This window comes from Peromyscus leucopus, chromosome 19, assembly GCF_004664715.2.
Source record: "Peromyscus leucopus breed LL Stock chromosome 19, UCI_PerLeu_2.1, whole genome shotgun sequence".
In the NCBI taxonomy this organism is placed as follows: domain Eukaryota; kingdom Metazoa; phylum Chordata; class Mammalia; order Rodentia; family Cricetidae; genus Peromyscus; species Peromyscus leucopus.
In genome coordinates, this window is record NC_051079.1 from 30,583,394 (window position 1) to 30,603,719 (window position 20,326).

Here is a 20,326-nt window from a genome sequence, read left to right on the forward strand (position 1 = left end):
TAAAAGAATTCTTTACATATTCTACAAAAAGTCCTGCATCAGATATATAACTTACAAAATTGTTCCCATACTGTGGGTTGCCTTTCCACTTCCTCCATAATATTTTTTAAAGCACAAAAAAAATGTTTTCATATGATGGTGTCTCATGTATCTACTCTAGGAAACTATTACCTAACCAAAATTTAATATGTAACTTTATTTTTCTTTGCTGGTGTTTTACAATTTTATCTTTTACTTTTGTGTCAAGGGCAGTTGGTTTTTGTATATGTTATGAGATTAGAGTTCAAATTCATTCTTCCCATATAGATATATAGTTGTCCCAGTAATATTGATTGAAAAGGCCATTACATCCCCATTTTGTTAACTTGACACTTTTGTTGAAATTTAAATACTTAGCACAACACATCAAGAGACTTGGAACGTTTGATTGCATCTCCTTTCGAATTAAAATGTGTTCGTATTGAGATGTCACCAGCCTGCTCCCCTGGTTATCAAACCCCCCATTAGTCTTCCTACCTAATGATTTGAACATCATTTCATTCTGGGTGGCAAAACGGTGACACTCCAAATCCATCCTTCCTGCTGGGTTTCTTTTGAAACTGCAACACTTCTGTAATGTTGGCTTCTGCTTCCGAGAGCACCTTGTGTGTCAGACAGCACCCAGGGAGCTTTCCCTGGGTTGCACCCTGCACCCCACACCTGCGTGTCAGATGCTCCTAGATCAGGGACTCCAAAGCTCGCACGTCCTTGACCCTCATTTGTTCCTGAGCATTCTCTAGCTCAAAAACAGGACTCATTTCTCACCGATGTCCCGCCTGGCATGTTTGCCATAACTGGACTGCTAACCCTTTTTCCACTGGCTGTTGCCAGCTGGACTCACATTGCCCTGACTGTCCGTGCCAATCCCCTTGTTTACATCCTTATCATTACCCTCAGGCCGGCCCAAGTGTCCCAGGTTTCTTGGCTGTGTGTTCACCCCTTTACCCTCTCCAAGGTCTAGTCTCCACACTCAGGCCAAGGCCAGGAGAAGAAGGCCTGAGCTTGTGCAATCTGGAGAAGAAATGGCTTCAAGGTTGGTGTGGGGATGAATGATGACCTTTACTTCCCAAATGTGACTTTGCGTACCAGAATTGCATGGCTGTGCTCAGAAGCAAAAAGGAGCATAAATCAAAGTATATAGGCTGTGGGAACATACAATGAGAAAGCTCTCATATCTTCTGAACTGTTAGACACTGCATACCAAAATCATTAGAGCAGTGGTTCTCAACCTTCCTAACGCACAACCCTTTAATACAGTTCCTCATGTTGTGGTGACCCCTGACCACAAAATTATTTTCGTTTTTACTTCATAACTGTAACTTTGCTATGGTTATTAATTGTAACGTAAATTTTTTTTTGAGGCTAGAGGTTTACCAAAATGGGGTCGCAACCCACAGGTTGAGAACCACTGTACTAGTGGACCCTAGGCATTTGTGACTCTCATGTTTTGGTTTGGTTTTCAATTATTTCTCTTACACAGAGAGACAGATAAGAATCAAAAGTCAAGCATTTGACTCAGTCAGAGCTTTTTGCCATGGATCTTGCCATCTCATATGACAAAATGTCATCTCTAGGTGACATTGAACTAATGTGATGAGCCTCGGTGTTCTCTTCTGCAAAATGGGCTAAATCTTTCCATGAAGAGTCTCTGCCAGAGTGTGTAGTAGCTCAACAAGCTGTAGCCATTGTTCTTCCCCAAAGCAGGGCTTTGAGAATGTCATTGCGCCAGGCGGTGGTGGCGCATGCCTTTAATCCAGCACTTCGGAGGCAAAGCCAGGCGGATCTCTGTGAGTTCGAGGCAGCTGGCTACAAGTGAGTCCAGGAAAGCGCAAAATAACAGAGACCTGTCTCAAAAAACCAAAAAAAGAAAAAAAAGAAAAGAAAATGTTTAGAATTAAAACTGGATTATTTTAGCCGGGTGGTGGTGGTGCACGCCTTAATCCAGCACTCGGAGCAGAGCAGCGGATCTCGTGAGTTCAGCCAGCTGGCTACCAAGTGAGTCCAGAAAGCGCAAAGCTACACAGAGAAAACCCTGTCTCGAAAAAACAAAAAACAAAAAACAAAAAAAATAAAAAGAGTAGGAGAATGTCATTGCTTTAAGAGTCGAGAGATCCCTAACAACTGTTAGCAAGGGTTGGGGGGGGGAACTTAGTCTTCTTTTACATATAAGAAAACTGGCATGAAGTGGTCCTTCCTTAATAGACTCAGGCCTCCTCAACTCATCAAATAGACAGTGGATCGCTATCTAAAACAGAAACAAGGGACCTACTGTGTAAAATTTGATACCTAGCCCTTGAGCTGTGTCATCCCAGGTGGCAGTGGTGACTGTCTGCACAAGAACCCTGATGCATGTGACACCAATCGGGCCTAAGAGAATGGAATCCTCTTTGGTATGTGGCCCTCCAGGTGTCCAGCCTGTCCAGGTCTCAGTCTCCTCATCTGCTAAGGAGACAGGTGACATTGACCTGACAAAGAATGATGCAGCTTCACTACTTAACAGCAAATCTGAGGACAGGGAGGGAGGGAAGAGCCGCTCCTGTTTTGTAGTTTAGGATGGCCAGTGTTGGGATCCCTCCTCTCTGCTGCTCCTCTTCTGTAGTTTAGGATGGCCAGTGTTGGGATCCGTCCTCTCTGCTGCTCCTGTTCTGTAGTTTAGGACGGCCAGTGTTGGGATCCGTCCTCTCTGCTGCTCCTGTTCTGTAGTTTAGGATGGCCAGTGTTGGGATCCATCCTCTCTGCTGCTCCTTTTACATAGTTTAGGACGGCCAGTGTTGGGATCCCTCCTCTCTGCTGCTCACACACACCTTCACAGACAGTCACATCTGGTGCCATTCCAGCTACTGCAGTGTTCTTTCTCAGCCTCAGTGAGGTGAGGGTCAGGAAGGATTATTCATTCCCCTGAGACAAAGAGCTGTGCAAAACTCTGGGCTTTGGGATCCCCGAGATCTTAGAAGGGATCCCTCTGTTTCTTACTGAACTTCTTCCTCAGTTTTCCAAGTCCTGGAGACAATGACCTGGATTGAGCAATGGGAACTGACTCAGTGAACATCCCCTCTGTTGTTACTAGGTCAAACCAGGAAGCTAGAAGCATCCTCTCTACCTCTGCATCAGGGCCAACCTGTATAGACTGGCCTTGCTGGGAGTGTGAGTCCTCAGCTGTGCACTTCAAAGGAATGACCTGCTAGAGGCAGTATGTGGGGGCTTCCAGAAGCCTCTTTGCTTCCTTCACAGGCGGTGGTCATTCCAAAAGTGCTGGAGTCTAATTTGGTATTCTGTCCATGTGTCCCCTGGGACAATGCCACTTGCTAAACTCAGACCCTCAGCTATAATTCCATGTAAATCCATGCAAGGAAAACCAAAAATACACACAGGAGAAAAGGCTTTGGAAAAAGGAGATGTAGGCTGAGAGAGGACCAGCTCCCTGTCCATCATTCTACACACACACACACACACACACACACACACACACACACACACACACCTTTTAGCTTTATCAGTGAGTCCTGTCCTCAACTGGTGAATGTTCTAAGCCAAGAACGAGCCCTGTTTTCCCCTACAGCCTGTCAGCGGAGCAGTCTGTAAAGAGTTGTTAGCTACCCACTGTGTACCAAACACTTGAACCACACACAGATGTCACAGCAAACAAGGCACTTGATCACTGCGCTTAGGGAAGCTCCAAGCTCACAAGGTAGACGCATACTAAAGTATTAAATGTTGCGTTCATGGTTGTAAGTATACAAAATGCTATAAGGTCTGAGGGTGAAGCATGAAGAAAATCTGAGATGAAGGGTTGACCTGGTCTGGGAGGCAAGAAGGCTTGCTTAGGGGAAGCAGTGTTCAGGTGGAGACCGAGAGGTTTTAGCTGTCAAAAGGCCAGGGTCCTGCTGCAGCTTTCCCTGACCAGATTCCAATCTGCAAAGCACTGCATGGCCCCTGGTGCATGGTAACTTGTGTAACTTCCAAGCCCAGCCCTGCCCCGCTCCCCAGGGTCCTCTAGAGAAAGCCTCTCTGGTTTCTGGTGACTAGAGCAGGTTGGGTAATTAACCTCGCTTGCCTCTTTGATTCAGCACTTTTCCAAAGAGTGGTTAAACTTGACATCATCGCTTTGCCCAATTAATCCTGGCCGGCGAACCACTGAGGAGACCCAGCCCTGTCTGGGTGAAAGAGGGAGTGACCTAGACTGCACCTCAGCATTTTCACAGAGATTCTTGAGCTCTGAGGCTGAGTGCAGGGCTCACTGACGTCCAAAGGGACCTCAGACTCACACACCGTCCCTCTGGTGGAACTGGTCACCCTCTTGTGGCAATTTAAAAAAAAAAGCCTCCAGACATGGTCAAACATCCCCTGAACTCAGAGTCACCCCCAGATGACAGTCACTGGTGTGCAGAGTATAGACCAGACGTGTGACTAGTGTGAAATAATGGCAGTTAAGGCAAAGCCTGTGTGGAGACAAGTGCCCTGTCTGAACGCTCCAACAAGCCATGCTTTTCAGACACACGTTAGGAGACCATGGGAGCTTTGGGGAAACCATGGAAATTGCTTTGGGCAAATAGGTGTGTCAGTGTCCTGTCCCTGGACACGTGCAAGCACACTACCCCAGACCTGAAAGAATCTAGGGACCGAATCACCAGAATAGGCCCACTTTCCACTTCAACTCAATCCGGAGTCCTAGAGGAAAAGGGACTCATTTTGTGACAGATCCAGTACTATAATCCTAAATACCACTCCCACCTCTAGGAGTTGCTGGTAGATAGTATTGCTTCCATTTTAAATAAAGGAACTGCAACCCAATCGTTAGCTCAAACTCATTCAGTAGGTACCTTTCAAACATTGGATCAGAACCCAAGTTTGGCTATCTTCCCAAGTCTTTCCCTATACCAGCAGCTGAAGTGGGAATCTCAACCATCCACAAAAATGAGTTGAGCATGATTATTGGGAAGTAGACAGGCAAGGTGAGAAGAAATACTGGAATTGATTGGTCATGTCTGTCATGGCCCAGGCATATGAAATGAGGTATATATGCCATGGAACACATCTATAATCTAAGATTCCATAATTCTACAATCATTTTATTTGTCATTTTGGGGTGGCTGTACGGAGTTAGAGGTACATCCAAGTTTGTTTAACAAACAAGTGCCTCTGTACAGACCTTCTTCAAGAATGGAGTTTCGATGGGGGGGGCAAAGAAGGGGCAGGACTTCCTATTGTTTCCGTAGAAAAGAAAAACCTGTTCTCCATCACAGCCCTTGTGAACAACTTAGCAATTTTACTTTTGGTAAGTAACAATATTCTAAGAAAAGAAAACAATAGGCAAAATTTCTGAGAAAAATGGGGCATTTTCGTTCGTTTAAAACAATTGCTCATTGCATTTCAAAGTCCGAGTCTAAGAGATAAAATAACTGACCTTTCCCCCTTTCTTCTCACCTCAAACAATCAAGCAAGTAGCGGGAAACCGGACAGCTTGGTGCATGATAAAACCTGCTTATCTAGCAAAGGATGCTGAAAACACTAGTGTGTCTGTTTCCAAGACTCCATTCCCATGCTGACTACTAGGTAGGGCACTGGGCGCAGAAAGGAGACCAAATCTTTACCACTGGCCTGGCTCAGCTCGGGTGCTTGGCTCAACTCGGGTGCTTCCCTGTCTTCCTGCCCCTTTCCTCACAGCCTTTGGCTCTCCCTACGTCAGACTAGCTAAGAACACTTGCTGTCCGTAAGCTTCTGTCCACAAACATGGTGGGCCTGCCACGTGCCAGTTATTTATAACATCTGGGTAGAAAGTCACCGAGGCCTGGTTCCATGCCAAGCTTGGACATGCAGTTAGGAATCCCCAGACAGATGTGAGCAGGCGCACACTGGACCACAGAGAGTCTGCTGCTTGAATCGCTCACCTGCCTCAGCCCAAGTGGCAGAACACAACTGGGACCTGCCTGCCCTTCGTGCCTGAGCCTGGCCTTAGACACTTCCCAGCCAGCAACCTAAAGAAAGCAGTCTCCAGAGCAGGGCTGCCCGCCCACTGTTACACCTGGAAATCATCTTCCGCTCATTGGTTTACTTGACCTAAAACAATACTGACAATCAGCAGCCTGTGGGCCAAGTGCTGCCGGCTCCCTGCCTGGAACTGGGGTGTGTGTGTGAGGGGGCAAGTGGATCAAAAGAGTAGTACTGTATGATGGGTAAGAATTAACATTCGTTTTCAGTGTTCAAAAATGAAGTTTGTCCCCCAGGTAGGCTCACTCGCTGAATATTATCTGTGGCGGATTTCACACCACAATAATTGAGTGGGGTGATTTTGGCTGGAACCCAATGTAAAGCCGAAAATATTTCCTCTGGTACTTTACAGAAAAAAAAAAAAAAGTTGGGTGACCCTGAGCCTTGATTTTTCTTCTTTTGTAAGGCTTTGTGAGCATGTATGTCTGGTCACTTTGAGCCCTGTAGGGAGGACAGAATACTGAATACACAACCTGACTACACATCCGGGGACCTCTCTTACTTCCTACTTTGCTTGGGAGTTTGCCTTCGTGCTATCTTACAGCTTTTAACTCCGCAAGCCAGGGTAACTGGTGCCCTCCACCATTCCAGGGTTAAGTCCAGTCGAGCCTAGCAGGGCAAGAAATTTAGTAAATGTTAGTCGAATACACAAACGGACAAATGAATGAAGCCTCTTGGCTGTATCCGTGCCTGTGTGTGAGCCACTGAATGTCAACAAGAGACAGGATGCATAAACCCTTTGGTGATGGAGGGAGTCAATAAAAGAAAGATATGGATGAGTGTCTGAGTAAGGGAATTCTTGTAAAGGTAAACAATTGAATAAGAAATGTGTGAATGGAGGAGAGGAGTCTCTAGGTGGATGAGTGACAGGTGAATCTAGGCTTTGTAGGTCACACACAGGAGACAAAGGGTGTTGGTGCCACATTCAAGTGGTTTCATCATTTTGTCATCCTGGCTCATGCCTTGCCAGCAATTTTGAGCTTAATCGATACGCTCCCTTGAGGACAGTGTGCTCATGCTTTAATATTTAGGCTTTATCCCCAGAAGGGCAAAGTCACCTGCAACCCTGGGCCTCAGGCCAGGCCACCATGCTCCCTAGAGTATAGCCTCCCATATATAGGAAGAATATGTTCCCAACCCCAGTCCTTTCCATGTATATACCTGAATAGTACAGACCCCAAAAGGTAAGGGACTCCACAAAAGTACACATTCCAAGCATGAGGTGTGGGGCAATGTGTTAGTTGCGGATGAATTTCATAGCCAAGTTCATTGTAGCCAGATAGTAAAGCAGAGTCTAAAAGCAAAGGCCGTCAGAAACATTTCTCACTACCTCTCCACCTCCAGTTCCTTTAGAGACAGCATTTAATTAGCCTCCATCCCTTCTGCTTATGTTTGTTGTGCTGCCTGTGCTCTTCGGGGGGCAGGCATCATGAGGGCAGAGGCATGCACAGGGAAAGCCCCTAAGGGTTTGTTAGGAGTAAGTGAAACAATCCGGAAAGCTAACTCAGCATCTGCTTCAACCGGCATCCAGGACATGGTCCCTCACCCTCCAGTAGACCCGGCCTGACTGATGTTAAACTCCACCAGTGACCATCAGCATGCCATTTGCCCTCCTCGAGCTCAGGATTAAAATGTCTCTAAGGTCTGTTCTGGCTCTCACATACTGAGATTCTAAAACCAGAGGCTGTGGCTAGAGATATGGCTCGGTGGTTAAGACTATTTCTTGCGGGGGACCTGAGTTCAGTTCACACCATCTGTAACTCCAGCTCCAGCACCTCTAACATCCTCTTCTGGCCTCCATGAGTACCTGCACACATGTGCACCCACACACAAACAGACATATACATAAGTAATAAAATCTTTTGAAAAATAATAAAGCCAGGGGCTTTTGGTTCTTCAAGATTCATGTAATTAATAAAACCAAAGGCCCTTGGCCACAGCTCTTAAAAATAATATTGGACTATTAGACAGGGGATGACCATTTAACCTGGCCATTGACCAGGAGCAAAGCGGCCCTAGGTATGGTGACATCTGTTTTGACCAATGAGCATTGTGTGTGAACCAACCCAAATGCTATGACTGCCCTCCCTCAGGCTCTGCTCTGTTGCCTATGCCTTGTGAAATCCATAAAGTGCACTCATAAAAGCTGCAGGAGAGAGATGGCTGGGAAATGTCCCAGATGCTTTTGCAGGACTCTCGGAAACTGAGCCAACCCATCCTGGCTCAACCTAGCAAATGAAGACTGGAAGCTAGTGAAGTGGTTGTCTGTGGTTCCAGTCCTCACTGTGGTCTGTCCTCTGAGAACTCTCCAGCCCTATCACTGGCACACTTGATCCTACCTCCAAACTACATGTGCTGCCTCAGACATTACAGGTGACACTCTGGATCAGACTGTTCAAGTTAAGATCCTGCCTAAGTTCAGATCCTTGCCTCTGCTGACTACCTGGCCCTGTGGTATTATGTTCGCTTTAGCAATCTTGGCAGCAAAATGAGAATGAGGAAGAAATAGCACTTAGTTTGGAACACTAGAGGAGCAGAGACAAGTGGATCCTTGGGGCTCCCCGATCAACCAGCTTAGGCTATTGGGCCAGCTTCAGTCCAATGAGAGACCTTGTCTAAAAGAGAGGCAGAATGTCATTTCTGAGGTACTGACATCCAAGTTACAGGGTTTCTCTGTGTAGCTTTGCACCTTTCCTGGAACTCACTTGGTAGCCCAGGCTGGCCTCAAACTCACAGAGATCCGCCTGCATCTGCCTCCCAAGTGCTGGGAATAAAGGCATGCGCCACCACCGCCCGGCGACCTCCAAGTTTTATCTCAGGCCTCCACATGAACATTTGTACACACCCACTAACACGCACCATACAAACATGTATATACATGTGCACACACACAAATAGCACTTTTTTAACTTACTATAAAGATTACATGAAAAAATACTTAGGAATGTGTGGCCTCTACTGAATAGTCTTTGAACATGACCTTTTGTGATGGTTGCATTCTCAGAAATGTATTATGGTCCCTCCCATTCTATCTCAATGAGATGACACAGCCCTTAAAACAAGGGAACTGTACCTTCCTTTTCAAACCCTTTTCATTCATAGATGATGTCCCCTAGAACTCAGAACACTCACTGACTACAAGGAATTAGACATGCCCAACTGATACTCTGTATTATCAAATGCCTGTCTATCTGAATCCTTGAGTACTGGGCCAGGTCCACCATTGAGGGAAATAATGCCTGTTCGTGGGAAATCATCCACTGGGGAAATAGGCTGAGTTAAGGAATATCAAGGGGAAAAAAATTAAAGTAAAAAGCAACACTACCTAACTTCCAATACACCTCAGTTTTCTTGTGTTGCCGTATCCTTAAGCCAATAGAAGAAAGAATTGGGTAAGAGAAGCCATCTCTTCTCTGTCCTACTCATCATCTGTCCCAGGTGATTTAGACACCAGTCTTCTTGGAAGAACTCAGTGGACATTTGTGGGATGCTCAGATATGCTCAGAAAGCTGGGGTACAAAGAGCAAAGTTATGTAACTGTCCTATGGATTTCTTCCTCTTTAATCAGGTTCGCGTTTTCATACCTTTTTAGCACAATGAGATTTAAAAAAAACTATCAGGACATTTGGAAATAGACAGTCTGAAATGTTTCAGGCTCTCTTTATCTTTGTTGGATACAAAAGAAGTCTGGAAGGTGAGAGGTAGCCATTGTCCAAACAACCTGGGGCTCTGAGCTTGAGTGGTTGACTCACTGACCAAAAAGGACAGTAGAAGTTTACTTGCAAGGCAACTGAATTTATTCAGTAGCTGCAGGCTGGACCATCTAGGCAGGGCCTGTGGGCCTGTGGGACAGCCAATTCAAGCTTCTTAAATCCAGTTAGAAACATGGAGAACAGGCTTCTCCTGGACTTCAGAGTTACACAAAACCAGCCCCATGCTTCCATGAAGAGGCTTTAAGAGATGGCTTTGGAGAAGATACTAAAAAAATCCTTCCCTGCACACACTCTGAGCTTGTCTCTAGAGAGGGTGCCAGGATGCTGATGGACCTTGCATCCATGCTCTATTAGTCCAGGGGGAAGGAAGGATTATTTCACGTTCAACCAAGGTCTCAGCCTGAGTATGAGGTATTTTTTAATGATCTCCCATAAAATACTTCAAGGAAGAACACTGTCCTGCCACCAAAAAGGTATCAGGCAGCTTCAGGTTACCACAGGAAAGCTATGTCTGTGATTTCTAAGGCTATGAGCTTATGTTTATTAAGGGAACTCAATTGCCCCCAAGGGAGCAGGGACAGCTGCTTTGATAATATAGGGAGTCCTGGTTATTTATTTTTTCCCTCTTCTCTTTTTCAAGGGGTAGGGGAGTGAGGAAAAGTATCTTGCTATGTGGCACAGGCATGCTTCAAAAATCACAATTCTCATGCCGGGCGGTGGTGGGGCACGCCTTTAATCCCAGCACTCGGGAGGCAGAGCCAGGCGGATCTCTGTGAGTTCAAGGCCAGCCTGGGCTACCAAGTGAGTTCCAGGAATAGGCGCAAAGCTACACAGAGAAACCCTGTCTCGAAAAACCAAAAAAAAAAAAATCACAATTCTCCTGCCTCATCTCACATGTGCTGGGATTACAGGCATACACTACTGGACCTGACCTGTTTCTTTTCTTCCTAAAAAGTCCTCACCTTTGTTTTTGTTTTTGTTTTAAATAACTTTAAGGAAGTGTTGTTGTTGGCCTTTTAACTTGGGAGTCAATAAACAATACAAATAGTAAAGTTTGGAAAGATCACAAAGATGGGCATGGATGGATTGTCAAAGGATGTCTGGGCTCTCTGAACTTCTCCCCCTCCCACCAAAAATTTTTCAACAAACTTTTCTTTTTGGCTAACCTCTCCAACATCTCTCCTGAAGTGAGACTCTAAGACTTACAAATTTGACAACTCATCATAGAAAAACTTATTAAAGTTCACCTAAATCAGATGGATGAGTTAAGGACCATACAGGTCTACTTGACTGTGATTGCATGATAAAAGCAACAGAGAAGATCCTATTCCCCAGGGATCTGAACTCAGAACCAGTTTCTAGGGGGGAAAAAAGTGTTGTATTGTCTCTTGACTGGTTTGAATCCACCCAACTCTCCATGCATGGCCATTTTCTTCAGTTGGAGAAATATACTTCACTGCTAATTTTTTCTAACACAAGAAGCTGATTTCTAAGGATGGAGGGTATTTTTGTTTGCATCAGGGTTGGGTAAATCATGGGAACCTCTAGACATTCTGACACATCTCATCTTGAGATGATCCTGTCTGGAAAATGTGAAGGCAAGATCCTGCTGCAGGCAGATAGCGTTATCAGCACATAGTCTACCTTGTACATGAGAAGAATGGCCCCACCATAATTCCCATGACCTAGCAGATCCTAAACAGACATATTTTGTGAATAAATACCACTGCTGCTAGGGGACCCAAAACAAACATGAGAGGATCTGTGCTTATTTAAATGTTGTGGTTACACTACAAGCTGTAACACTTCAAGTGGACTGTTATAATAAGGACAAAGGTTAATTAATTGATTACTAAGGACAAACCAAATCATTAAGGATTTGGTGTGCCCCGATGTTTCAAAAATATTATAGTGCCCACCATCTCTGCCTTGGAGCCCAAATCTTTCTGTAAAGGCAGCGGATCCTTGGGCTCAGGGAAGCGTAAGGAAGGCAAAGGGTGGGGGTGGCAGGGCAGGACTTTCTGTACCTGACCAAATAAGCCAGCTCAGGGGAGAGGATTTTTATCTTTGTTGTTTGACTTGTGAGTCGGATTTGGAGCTTTTTCCAAATATGCCAGTTGGAACCACAGCTGTAGAGAAGCACTGGTCCTCCACCTTCCTTAGAAGCTTGAGATGCATAAGACTAGCACACCCTACCATCAAGAAAAGATTCTTAGGGGCTGGAGAGATGGCTCAGCAGTTAAGAGCACTGACTGTTCTTCCAGAGGTCCTGAGTTCAATCCCAGCAACCACATGGTGGCTCACAACTATCTGTAATGAGATTTGGCACCCTTTTCTGGCCTGCAGGTATATATGCAGACTATATACATGATAAATAAATAAATCTTAAAAAATAGATTTTAAAAAAAAGGAAAGAAAAGATTCTTATATACAAGTTCCCAGACAGAAGGCCAGCTGCCCATCTTCTGTAAGGGAATTTGATCTACTGTGATTGACTTTTGGACCTCCTTTTAAAATTTGGTCCTACTGAGAAAGCTCTCTCACCTGCCTCTTTTTCTCTCTCTTCTCCCTAGCTAGCTTGCTTTCCATCTCATAGTGGTAACAATAATAAAATGTGTTGGGTCCATCTATGAGCCAGGTATGATACAAAGCACCCTCCATCCTGTGAGGTACCTTGTTTTCTCCCCCCAACCATGTGTGTGTGTGTGTGTGTGTGTGTGTGTGTGTGTGTGTGTGTGTGTATGTGTTGGGGAAGTAGATGTATGAATGTGAGAGTGTGCGTGTGTGTGGTATGCATTTTGGACATCTTTTAGAATAATATAACCATTAAAGAAAATGAAGAAAGGTAAGTGTGATGTAACACCATCATGTGGAGGCCAAGACGGGGTGTCTTGAGTTTGAGGCCAGCCTAGACTATAGATCCAAACCCTTTCAGAAAGGAAAAAGAAAAAGAAAAAGAAATATTGATTGACAGGAAGAAAGGAAGGGAATTGAATTTTCACAACAAAAACAACAACAAAAACTTGAAACACTGACAGGTGGATATTTCAGTTCTTGCACAATTTTGAGGCAATAATGTTTAAACACTTCCAAACATGAAAAAAAACTCCATGTGTTTCATGGGACTAGGATATTTTTTATATTAAAAATAAAAATAAAATAAATAAATAAAAATGTGGGACTGAGTCAATTCCCAGCATCTAAGAAGTGGCTAATCTGTCTGTAGCTCCAATTCCAGAAGATTTGATGCCCTCTTCTGACCACTGAGGGAACTGCATGCACATGGTGCAAAGACGTGAAAGCAAAACACACATACATACCAAAAAAAAAATGTAAAGAAAAATGGAAAGAAAATTAATTCCACTAATATATCATGTTAATAGGTTAAAGAAGAAGACCTATGTGACATTTTAAATAATACAGAGAAAACATAGTATGGAAAAATAATACATGTGTTAGCACTTGATAGAATTCTATATCTGTTTATTATGTGCTAGAAAATTTATCAAGTAGGAGTAAAATCCTTAACAGAGTTCAGTGAGAGGGATCTATCAAAAAATCTGCAGCAAATACCTGGTTTAATGGTGAAGGTTAGAACGGAACCCTGTCACATTTCTGATCAACCCCATCTAGGGGCCTGGCCAACAGACTAAGCAAGTAGTAGTAAAGGTTGAATTTGAATATTGGAAGGAAAATTTGTCATTATATGAAGATTATTATTGTCTATATGGAAAACTCAAAAGAATCTAGAATAATACATTGGGAGTAGATATGCCATTATCAAGGTTACTAGTCTCAAATTAGTATTTATAAACACATTTCTATACACCAAAAAAAGGAAGGTAATTTTCTTTTTGATTTTTGTTTGTTTTCTTGCTTGCTTATTTCAGAGTCACTCTCTCTAGCTCAGGCTGAATTGGGACTCATCATGTAATCTAGGTTGCTTTCAAACTCATGGCAATGCTCCTGCCTCAGCCTCCCAAGTACTAGGTGTAAAGTTACAAGCTTTAAAATGTAATTTTTTTTTCTGAGACAGGGCCTCTTATAGCCCAGGTCGGCCTTGAACTTGGTATGTTGCAGAACGATGAACTTGAACTTCTTTCTGATCCTCCTGCCTCTGCTTTCCTAGTGCAGGGATTACAGACAAGCACTAGAATGCCAAGTTTTCTGCAGTGCTTAGGATCAAAAAGGACAAATTAAATGGTGAATTGTGTCATGCTTTTAGCCAGGAAAACTCAGTACTTCTTTTTAAATGGTGTCTTGTCCAGGTGTGGTGGCCCACGGGTGGCACTCAGGAGGCTGAAGTGGGCAATTGGCATGGCCAAATAGTAACTTCCAAGCCATCCAGGTCTACATTGTCTCAAACAGTTAAATAAAAAGGGAGGGAGGGAGGGAGGGAGGGAGGGAGGGAGGGAGGGAGGAAGGAAGGAAGGAGAGAGGGAAAGAGGAGATGGAGAGGGAATAGGCGGGAGTTGAGGTGAGGCCCCGGCTGGCCTTCAAACATTATCCTCCTTTCAAAGCTTCCGGAGTGCTGGGGTGATAGGTATGTGCCATCACACCTACATTTCAATATCTTAAAGTAGTTATACTCCCCCAAAATTTATCCACAAATTGAACACCTCCAGAGTTCGTTTTCATGAAACTCAAACAGTAACTCTAACATTCAGTCAGAGCCACGAAAAGCCAGGGGCAAAGGGACTTCTACCGAGAAGGGGCGGGGTTTGTTTGGGGCGGGGCTTGAGGCCTGCTGATCAGACTCGTGGCTTCTTTCTTTCTTTCTTTTTTTTTTTTTTTAGACAGGGTTTCTCTGTGTAGCTTTGCGCCTTTCCTGGAACTCACTTGGTAGTCCAGGCTGGCCTCGAACTCACAGAGATCCACCTGTCTCTGCCTCCTGAGTGCTGGGATTAAAGGCGTGCGCCACCACCGCCCGGCTCTCGCGGCTTCTTTCTTTAAAACCAAGTCCCCGCCGTGTTCATACTTAGCTCCAGCTTCTTTTAAGCCAAAGGAACGTGCTAGAAAACCTGGGAACAGACAGTGTGGAGACGTGATTTATGGCAAACAGCTCCGCAGATCAGAAGCGAAGAATGAGCTCCAACGCTGGTCTAATTGGGTATCCATGTGGGCAAAGGATGAAATTGGATTCCTCCCTCGTCAAAAATCAATTCCATGTGGACTAAAGAACTTATATATGAATGGTAAAACCATAAAACTTTCAGAAGGCAACGTAGAAGCATACCTCACGACCTTGAGATTAAAAGGCATCTTAGCCAAGATTTTTTAAAAGTGAGAACTGTACGGCAAAATATTATATAATTACTTCCGTCCATCAAAAGATGCTACATAATAAAAAAAAATACAAGCTACAAGGGGTTTATATCTAAAAATAATAGAATTCCACAATTTAATGAGAAAAATAATAAATAACCCGAGGGCTTTGGAGAGACAAAGGATAGAAACAGGCACTTCAAGTAATAAGAATGGTCGGTAAACATTTGAAAACAGGGAAAAGGAAGAAACTCAAATTCATTGGCATTTCAGAGATGTGAATGTAAAACTACAGTGAACTAGCATTTCACCCCACCACAAGAGTAGATATTAAAGAGCTGAGGGTTACCTCATGCTGGCAACACTCTAAAGTAACAGGAATTGTCATTAGTTGCTGGCAGACGTGTAAATTGTTACGGCCACACTGGGAAACAATTTGTTATTACCTAATAAAACTGAACAGGCTCCTACCCTACGGCCCATCAATTCCATTCCTAGGTGTATATCCTGGAGAAACTCTTGTCCATGGGCACAGGGGACATGTACAGGAATGTTCAGAGCAACACTGTTCATAACAGCCCCAAAGTAAAAGCCGCCCGAATGACATATAAACGATAGACTAGTCCCGTGGTGGTATATTCCTGCCGTGAAATACGGGACAGGAGCCACAATACACACACAGCAAACCTCCCTGTCACGGAATGCACTTATTGCATGTCACACACAGCAGACAGAACAGAGAAGCGTGTGCCAGAGTGGGAGGAGCCACCCAGAAAAGCCCTGGAATGATTAGCTCACATTTTCGCACTGTGGCTACCTCTCGTGCAGTGGTTCGCAACCTTCCTAATACCGTGACCCTATGCTGTGATCACCAATCACAAAATTATTTCCTTGCTACTTTGTAACTTTATTTTATTTTGCTACTGTTATGATGTGTACTATAAACATATGACGTGCAGGCTCTCTGATATGCGACCCCTGTGGGTCACAACCCACAGGTTGAGAACCGCTGCTCTAGAGGTGGGGAGGGGGAGGGGGAGCCATGTGACTATTGAGAAAGATGCCGAGAGCTGCTAAGTACAATCGCCCGTTTCTATCTGTATTCTGAGTTGAGTGGTATGGATACACGCATCCCCTACACTATTATGTAAGTGGTACATAAAATCATCTATCTACTTGCTGTGCACATGAACTATTTATGATTTAGACTTTTAATAGGAAATAGAAGTAACAAGAAAGAGGAGAGAGTAAAGGACAAACACAGTGTGGCCAAAGAGACTGCGTGGCTGAGCTGAAGAGCAGGAGTAGAGGAAGGTGTGGTGGTTTGAATAAGAAGGACCCCCATAGACTCATATATTTGAATACTTAGGGAGTGGCATGAGGAGGTGGAGCCTCTGCTGCCTTCGGATCCAGATGTAGAACTCTGTCACCTCCCCAGCACCATGTCTGCCTACATGCCACCATGCTTCCCACATAACAATAATGGACTAAACCTCTGAACCTGTAAGCCAGCCCCGATTAAATGTTTTCCTTCCTAAGAGTTGCTGAGGACACGAAGTCTATTCACCCCAATAAAACCCTAACTAAGCAGAAGTTGGTGCCAGGATTATGGGATATTGCTGGGACGGACTTGACAAGGTTTTGGGGAGGCCTGAAGAAGGACTGTGGAACTTTGGGCTAGAAGAGTCATTGAGTATTAAGAGTTCAGTGAGCTCTTTTGTCGGAGATTTGAAGACAAGAATGTTGAGAGCAGTGCAGACAATGACGGCCTGGTTTGTGAAGGTTCAGAGGGAAGCAAAGATTCAACCAGGCCCTTTGTGTGAAGAATCTGTGGTTCTGGTCAGCTGGGGCTGAAGAATCGGCTGTGATTAACTAGAGACCAGGACCACTAAATCACCGTTGTTTTAATGGTGCAATCAATGCTGGATAGCTGGAGCTGAGAAATTACTGGTGATTAAGAAGAAGACCAATGTCGGCTGGTGGTGGCACATGCCGTTAATCCCAGCACTCCAAGAGCCAGAGGTAGGCAAGATGTCTCTGAGTTTGAGGCCAGCCTGATCTACAGAGCGAGTTCCAGGACAGGCTCCAAAGCTATACAGAGAAAACCTGTCTTGAAAAACAAAACAAAGCAAAAAGAAAAAACAAAACAAAAGGCCAACATCAATGAGGTGAAATTTTCTGTGAAGTGTTTCCTGAGAGCACACAGAAGCTGTGTTCCAGAGGTGGCCAAGGTTGTACCTCGAGCTGTAGCCAGACTTGGTAATGCAAGAGTCACCCAGGTGGTACTGATTTTGAAGGCACGGAGGGGCATGGAGAGCAGCTAAGGCTTGGCATTGTGAGAGGTCAGGAGAGGCCATTGGTGAAGGTGCAGCCTCAGTAGTAATTGAAGACCCAGAACTGAAGGGACCATGCAAAGAAGTTAAGGTTTAGCACCATAAAGAGAGCCTATGAGAGGATATTGGTGAAAGTGCAGCCCAGGTACAGCAGAAAACCCCAGCACATTGGAGATGCCTGTAACATGAATCTTAAAAGGTCTTATAATAAAAAACCCAGAGACAGATACTGGGGTGAAAGCTGAAAGATCAGAGATGCAAAACAACCAGCCACTAGCTTACCTCTACAAAATCCTCAGCCTCAAGAGAGCGAGTTCCTGTTTCCACACACCTTATATACCTGTCCTGCCATATTACTTCCTGGGATTAAAGGTGTGTGTCACCACTGCCTGGTTCTGTTTCTCTCTAGTACCGCGGTGTGGCCTTGAACTCACAGAGATCCAGAGACATCTCTGCCTCGCGAGTGATAGGATTAAAGGTGTGTGCCACCACTGCCTGACTTCTGTGTCTAATTTAGTGACTGGCTCTGTCCTCTGATCCCCAAACAATCTTTGTTGGGATGCATAATATATCACCACGGATGCCAGGACCATGGGATGACCACCAAGAACAGAAGGAGCTGTGGGGAGTGAATCCTGCCCAAGTTTGGAAGACAAGCTGTGTGTGATACAGAGGGCAGGGCTAGAGAAGTGACTCAGTCTCTTTGAAGGAGCCCAGAAGATGATGAGTGAATCCAAGATAGTGGACATTGCTTTGATCTAATTGTGACTGTGCCCTGGTGTTTCATTCTTAAAGTAAGAATGTATTTAATTTATTTTTGATTTTATGAGATCCCACATCTGAGAGATTAAATTTTAAGAGATTTTAGGCTGTAAACGAGACTTTGAATTTAAAAAAAAAAAAAAAACTGAACTTTAAAGTGTTTGAATTTGTAAAGACTTTGGGATGTTTTGAGTTTATAAAATGTTTTATATTGTGATATTGGTATTAATGTGTCATCTTAGGAAATGAACAAAAAAAGGGAAAGGTTGTGGCTTAACAGTGATGTGTTTGTGTGTCAGGTTGCCAAGAAGTTGATTGTGCTGGATAGTTTTATGTCAGCTTGACACAAGCTAAAGTCATTTGAGAGAAGGGAATCTCAATTAAGAAAATGCCTCTATAAGATCAGCACTGTAGGCAAACTTGTAGGGCATTTCCTTAATTCATGATAAATGAGGAAGGGCCCAGCCCGTTGTGGGTGGTGTGATCCCCTGGGCTGGTGGTCCTGGGTTCTATAAGGAAGCAAGCTGAGCAAGCCATGGGGAGCATGCCAGTAAGCAGCACTCCTCCATGGTCTCTGCATCAGCTCCTGCCTCCAGGTTCCTGCCCTGGTTGAGTTCCTGTCCTGACTTCCTTCAATGAGGAACAGCGACGTAGAAGTGTAAGCCAAACAAACCCTTTCCTCCTCAACTTGTTTTTTTGGTTATGGTGTTTCGTCACAACAATAGAAACCCTAACTAAGACAGAAGGTGAGGTTGGAAGGGGGGAAGCAGGAAAATATTCTAAGAAGATTCAGCCTTTCAAATGCTTGCCACACAAATGAGAAGACAAGTTCAGCCCCAAGAATCCACATAAAAGACTCAGATGTAGTGGTGTGTACTTGTAATCCCAGAGATGACTCACTGACTGGCCAGCCTAGCATGGTCAGCAAGCCCCAGGTCCCAATGAGAGATCCTGTCTCAAAACAGAAAGAAGTGGGGGGGGGGAGAGAAGGTAAGGGTTGATGAGATGGCTCAGCAGGTAAAGGTGCTTGCTGCCAAGCCTGATGATCTAAGCTCTGAATTCTACCCCCAGGACCTATATATGGTTTTTCTGACCTCCACTTTTGTGTGTGTGTGCATGCACGCATATGCACTCGAGAACACACACATGTGCACACACACACACACACTTTTTTCTTTAAGCACATCAGTCTATTAGACATTGGGAAGAATCCTAGATTAGGCAGAGTTCAGAGGCTTCTGTCATTGCTGTTCTGGTTTTAGCTGGAAGAAATGAAAAGGATTCAGATTCATGTTCTATAAGTTATTGAGTACCCTGCTAAGACGTGTGTGTGTGTGTGTGTGTGTGTGTGTGTGTGTGTGTGTGTTAATACTATCAGTAGTGAATAAGCAGGTTGGCTCATATCCTAGACTTCATTTTAAATTGTGCTTGTCCTAGTTAAGTAACTATTGTCCCCCAAAGTATCTCAGCTTCTGATGGAAAAAAATGGGGATTAATAAGCTACCTCTGGTAAGGACTAAATTTGTTGATACTTACAAGGCACTTAAAAGTGTGGGGGAAGAGCTAAGTCCTGAGTCTCTGTTAGATGTCCTGTTGTTTTAAACGTGCAGGCTTTCACACAGGGGCTGGATGGGATGGGACAGGAGAAGCGTATAGCTCTGCTGGCTCTAAGTTGGCACCCTGCCATACTCTGCTGCAATCCTTTGAGAACTCAGCCCAGGAATACTACATGGACAGGCCATAAGACACCTGCTCCGTGGGCTGGAGAGATGGCTCAGAGGTTAAGAGCACTCACTGCTCTTCCAGAGGTCCTGAGTTCAATTCCCAGCAACCACATGTTGGCTCACAACCATCTGTAATGAGATCTAGTGCCATCTTCTGGCCTGCAGGCATACAAGCAGACAAAACACTGTATACATAATAAATAAATAAATCTTAAAAAAAAAAAAAGACACCTGCTCCACCTCACTCTACCCAAGGCCATAAACCAGAGAAATGGCTGGGTGGGCTGTGCTGGGCATGGCTGTTGTTATGTGCGTCAGGCTGCTCTGTGATTTGCTCACCTACCTGGTTTGGGGTGCTCACTGGTTCTGTTTGGCTGTCTCTTCTGTCTGTATAGGTCAGCACATCTCACCCTGCACCTGCCTCCCTGGGATATTCCACAGCAGTGGTCAGTGTGCCCAGCTCCCAGCAACACCTCTCAGCTAACATGTGAGTAAAAAGCTC

General features: G+C 44.6%; 1 protein-coding gene across 3 annotated transcripts in view; it reads left to right on the forward strand.

Annotated features, from left to right (window-relative positions):
- Nucleotides 1–20,326, forward strand: part of Sh3rf2 (SH3 domain containing ring finger 2) — a 103,280-nt gene that overhangs the window by 67,761 nt on the left and 15,193 nt on the right. For all 3 annotated transcript variants that reach the window (XM_028881710.2, XM_028881707.2, XM_028881709.2), the window contains exon 6: nt 20,220–20,311. In XM_028881710.2, coding sequence (XP_028737543.1) covers nt 20,220–20,311 — 92 coding nt within the window. The remainder of the gene's footprint in view (nt 1–20,219; nt 20,312–20,326) is intronic.